This window comes from Galeopterus variegatus, unplaced genomic scaffold (assembly GCF_000696425.1).
Source record: "Galeopterus variegatus unplaced genomic scaffold, G_variegatus-3.0.2 Scaffold813, whole genome shotgun sequence".
NCBI classification, from domain to species: domain Eukaryota; kingdom Metazoa; phylum Chordata; class Mammalia; order Dermoptera; family Cynocephalidae; genus Galeopterus; species Galeopterus variegatus.
The window spans coordinates 214,202-219,456 of record NW_007726924.1 but is presented as its reverse complement, the minus strand read 5'-3'; the positions used below and the strand labels follow the sequence as shown (position 1 = coordinate 219,456).

Here is a 5,255-nt window from a genome sequence, read left to right as displayed (position 1 = left end):
CTCCTGTGCAGATTTTTTTTGGGGGGGGGGGGGGGTGCCAGCAGGTCGCCTGGGGATGGAGGCGAATAGGCAGGGAACCCCCTGGGCCTGAACTTACTATGCCCCCTTCAATTCCCCCCCCCCCCCCCGAAATAAATCTCTGCAGAGTAGATATTCTCACCTCTATTTTACAGGTGGGGGAATGGTCCCAGAGATCATTAGAGATCAAGCTAAGTGCTCAAGGCAACACAGCTGGAAGTGGCCTAGTTCCGTAGCCTCTGGCACAGGAGGGAGATGGGGTGGACAGGGGAGATGTGAGAGGTTCAGAGGCCAAAGTCGGAGAGAAGGACAGAGCGTGACATCTAGGAAGAGTTTTGGACCCCAGACATTACTTCCTAACTTTCCTGGGTCCCAGACCCCTTGGAGAAGATGAATTAAGCTACAGCCTCTTCCTCCAAACACATGATCACAATCATAATTCCAAGTCTTCCTTGAGGAAGTTTAGAAGCTCCAGAGGTGGGGTAAGTAAGAGGAAGGTCAGATCACAGACCGGGGTGGGACAGGGTTTTCTGAGGCAAAGGCCCCAGGGCAGCCCTGAAGGAGAGGGCAGTTCCACCAGATGTGCTCTGGAATGAGGGGCGCTGTCAAGTGTTTCCCCACAGTGATGGCAGGAGGAGCCGGAAGCTGCAAATTGGCTGGAGCGCAACAGTGGAAACACTGACAGGCCAGGGAGGGACTGCTGCCCACCCACACTGGTCCTGCATGCAGACACCCCAGCCAGCACCCAGCCAAGGCATGCTTGGTCCCCACCCCTGCCGCAGACCTGACTCATACCTACCTGGCTGGAAAGCCAGCAGCAGTGGCAACCTCAAATTCCAAAGGACATTGCACCCAGACCCCTGGAGACGCATTCTCTGGATCCCCAGCCCAGGTATGCCCTCTCCGTCCCTCCATCCCTCCCTCTGTCCGTACCTGTCCTGAGGCTGGTGACTGGTTGTCATGGTGACGGTGTTCTTGGTTTTGTCTGGTTGATAGCTCCCTCCCTCTGGCGCTTGCTGGGGGCAGAGGCAGTATGAGGCCCTGGTTCCCCACAGGCGTCCTTAGACTCTTGAGGGGCAATGGGGGCAGGACAGACAGAGCAGGCAAACTCAAGAGTCCAGCAGGACCCCTCTGGGCCCTGCCCCTCAGGACCACTCAACTTGAGCCCCTGGCCCAGCATGCAAGTCCTATTGGGTTCCCAAGGCCTGCTAAGATACTATTTGGCTCCCGGCCTGGCCGCTGCCACCGCTATTTTTATCCAGCAGCCGAAGCAGTTTAGAAGCTGGGAAACAGGACAGGGTGGAGAGCAGGAGGGAAGGAGGAGGAAGTATGACTGAGAGGGAGGGAAAGACAGTCAAAGAAGCCAGGGAAGAGGACAAGAGGGGTCAGGGACAGTGAAGACAATGGGAGGACCAGGAGGAGAAAAACAAAGTGGAGGAGACAGAGCAAAGGGTAAGGGGGAGGACAGGAGGGAGGGCAGGAAGCAAGCACATCTGCAGGAGCAGCGACAACAGGGACAATGACTGCAGCCAAGCCAGAGAGGCCTCTTCAGTCCTTCTCTGCCAAGTTGGATCTCTCCACCTGCCCTGGGGAGCCCCTGGATTCCCGGCTAGGGTGGGTTCTGGAAAGCCTGTCCCCTCCTGGAGGCACCCCAGACTCCAGCCTCTCTGCTGGTGTTACCTTAACCTTTCTTTGTTTCCAGCCACTGCCCACAGGCTTCCTAGTTCCTGGCCAGTTTTCCAGGAAAATATTTCACCATGCACGTGAGGACACAGCCCTTCCCATGGCCTAGCTTGACCCTTCCTCCAACCTCCAGTCCTGGCCTTAGGGTCACTTCATTCCCCCTTAGTTACGCTTTGACTCAGCCCCAGGCTCCTGTCCTCTTCCCCTTTCTGAGGGTCCCTGAAGGGAAAAATGGAAGCCTATGCCCTAACTGTGTAGTCCCAAAGCTCCTAGCCCCCCTTCAGTGTCCCTCTCCTGCTCCTCACTTGTGTAGCAGATGAAACAGCTTTCTTGTTGATGGCAGGGGAAGCCAGGCATGCATGCATGGGCACATCCTGCACACGTGGGCCTAATTCTGGGACCCCTCACTGTTTGGGCTATGTGGACAGTCTTCACCACCCTTCCTGTCCTGGTACTCACCAGATGCCCAGACTGGCCAGCAGAAGGGTCGGAGCAGAGGGGGCCTGGACAGTCCCTATGAGGTGGCTGGCCCTAGCTCAGGGTCTGGGAGGCCTTGTCCACAGGCTCCTGGGTGAGAGTCCAGAATGGAAATGGTGGCACATGGCATATCAGGCCTCATAGAGCCCCATTCTGAGAAGCTTCACAACCACTAGGAGATAAAAATCCACCCCTGTAGCTCGGGAGATAAGACAGCAAGGAGTCTCAGCAGGGGAGCTGAGGCACTGCATCTGTCTCACAGGTACAGCCCATGCTCCGGAGACAGACAAAGCTGGGCACCTTGAGATCCTCAATGGGCTTTTCCACCCCTCAATCTGCCCTAGGTAAACTCCACTCTCCAAAGGTCTTCCTCAGCCCCCCAACCCACACCTGGGTGGGGCAGGAAAGGGAGGAGCAGAACCACACACCTCCATATGGAAGCAAAGGGCTTCTTTCAATCATCCTTTCTACAAATATTTACTGAGGACCTCTTCATGCTAGCCAGGCACTGTTCTAGGCCCTGAACACAGTGATGAACCACAGTATTTACATTTTCTGGAGGGATGGGGGCAAGAGGGCTCTGCTGGGGTGGGGTGGGAGAGAAGGCTCAGGTCTCAGGTTTTCTATTCAGTAGTAAGGAGGGGATCCAACCCACCCTACACTCCCACAGGCAAGGTTCCCGGGCAGTTAAGTGCAGGTGCGTTCAAACCAGTAGGAGACTGGGATGGAGAGTCTAGTCCCTTTCCCTTCAGTAAAACTGGCTCAGACTTAGAGAATAGATAAATATTTATGTCTTCCCTCTCCCCAGTTAGCCCTCTGCTCTCTGTGTTCTCAGCAGTCTCCACCCCAGGCCTGGGCACAATTCAACTCCATGGGCAGCCCCCTCCTCCTTCCCACATCCTAAATTCAGCTGCCACCCTAAGCATTTTCTTCTTGTCTGCCTTTGCCCAGCAGTAACCAGGGGTCTGATACCAGCTCAGAGCATCTGGTGTCCCTCCAGCCATGCCTTGGCTTGCTGACATGGGGCCCCGAAAGTAGCGACCAAATTGAGTACTCCTTGACCCCAGGCCACCAACACCTCTTATGCACTCCAGTTTCTAAGCCTCCTTGCAATAGCATCAAAGTCTCTACTCCCCAGGATGCCATATGGGGCCAGCCACTCCCTGCAGATCCCCCCTCTTTACCTCACAACCACCCATAAACTAATACTAGATTGTTTCCAATGAACAGATGGGGCCAGCTGAGGTTCAGAATGGTTGAGTCACTTGCCTAAGGTCACAGAGCTAATGAGTCGGGCGGGGAGCCCGAATTCAAACTCAATGTACAGCTTATTCTAGGCTTCTTCTTATGGGGGAGGTGGTATACAGGCTGCTTCCCAGCTAGCCCTGTAGCCTAGAAAGTGGGGGGAACTCTGCTCCAACTAAAGGGAAAAAATAAGGTGGGGGCCAAGATTATTCCCAGCCTGACATGAGTGTCAGGGGTAAGGCACCCCCTCCCCCCCACCCCGTCGCACACACGTCCTTGGCACGGAGAGTTCACACAGACAGGAGGACAAGTCGAAGGGTCTGGATGTTATCGAGAAGAGTGGGCAAAGGGGCGGCTACAGGTTTGGAGAGGCCCGGAGAAGGGCGAGAGGCAGGGGTGGAACAAGCCTTCACTCACCGTCGCTCTACTCTGGTAAGAAAACTTGGGGTGTGGCTCCTTGTCCTTTCACTCAGATTAATAGTAAATGAGTAAATGAGGACGCGCCCAAGATGGGGAGGCCAGGGACACGAGTCAGTAAAAAGACAGGGCTTAAAGAGACAGCTCCCCACCTCCATGCGCGTCCCTCCACCCCATCCCCCTCACCCAGCGCAGTCAGTGGCGCGGCCCCTCCCCTCTGCCAATAACAAGATCTACCGGGATAAACTGACCACTCGCCTGCCCCTTGTGGAGGTCGGCGTGCAGACAGCCGCTTCTAGGCCCGGGAGCCAGGCCGCCCACGCTCCGCTCTGGTCCTGGTCCCCCGGGGTCCCCCAGCGCTCTGGCCCCTGCGCGCCACGTGCTACGCGGCTCCGCACGCTCGGTGCGGGGAAAGCGGGGGCCCCGCCCGGCGTCCCCGCTCCAGGCCGCGGAGCTGTCAGGCCGGACCTTCCTGCCCTCGTGGCAAGCGGGAAGTGGGACCTTCCGCCCCGGCAGTCCCCAGCCCGACCCCGAACCCCGGCAGCACCTCCTGAGGACGTATTCCTCCGGGGCTGAGATCCGCACGCTCTCTCGGCAGCTTCCCGCGCCCGCCCGAGCACATTCAAACGCGCCCTCCGCTGGGCCCGCCCCCCGCCCCCTCCCGCGCGCCCGCAGCACCGCCCCCGGCCCCTCCCACAGCAGCTCCGGGCGCTCTGGGACCTCCATCCCCCGACACTGCGGCCCTAGGGCCGCCTGGTCGCGTTATTTCTGTAGATATAGGACATCTTTGGGCCCTGCCACACCAAACCCTGCCCATCATGGGGCTCAGGATACTGGATGGTACAGACCCACATGGGTACCCCTAGTCTCCTCCGCGCTGGGGTTACGTAAACTCCCAGGATCCATCCATCAGGACTCTCCCATCCACAGACCCTCTGCTCTGACAGGCCCGACGTCCCCCTTCCCCCCGTGCACGCTCCACCTTAGATGATCCCTTCTCTCTCCCAAGCCCCGCCCACGCCACTATCCTCCACACTGCACTTTTTTTCTTTCCAGGGGTCCCCTCCTTCAATGCCACCTTCTTCCTTTCAAAACCCCTACTCCTTTTCTCTTCCTTCAAGACTGTTTCTGTCCCCTACCCCCCATCCCCTGGTGGGATTTCCCCCCCACCCCCGCCCTCGACTTAACTGTTCTGTGACCTGCATGGTGGGTTTCCCCACTTCTGACACTACCCTACTGGCCACAGCTGCACAAGCACCACAACACCCACAACTTTGACTTGGGGGGAGGGGTGTGACTCTGTGTGTGAAGGGGGGAAGAGGCACACCCTGCAGCCCCCTCATGTTTCACCCTTTCTAAATCCAGCACTTTGTTAAACTGAGGCATAACTCGGGATGGGAAGAGAAAAAGCCAGG

At 57.6% G+C, this 5,255-nt stretch overlaps 1 protein-coding gene across 7 annotated transcripts in view; it reads right to left on the bottom strand.

The window, feature by feature from the left end:
- Positions 1-4,471, bottom strand: part of SLC29A1 (solute carrier family 29 (equilibrative nucleoside transporter), member 1) — a 9,942-nt gene extending 5,471 nt beyond the window's left edge. For 2 of the 7 annotated variants that reach the window (XM_008572638.1, XM_008572634.1), the window contains exons 1-2: positions 2,161-3,264; positions 952-1,034 (exon numbers count right to left, since the gene is read on the bottom strand). In XM_008572638.1, coding sequence (XP_008570860.1) covers positions 952-980 — 29 coding nt within the window. In that variant the 5' untranslated portion in view covers positions 981-1,034; positions 2,161-3,264. Of the gene's footprint in view, positions 1-951; positions 1,085-2,160; positions 3,265-4,091; positions 4,149-4,387 lie in introns of those variants that run through there. The other 5 variants (XM_008572633.1, XM_008572639.1, XM_008572635.1 and 2 more) reach the window with 4 other exon arrangements.
- Between the last annotated feature and the right edge of the window lie 784 nt (positions 4,472-5,255).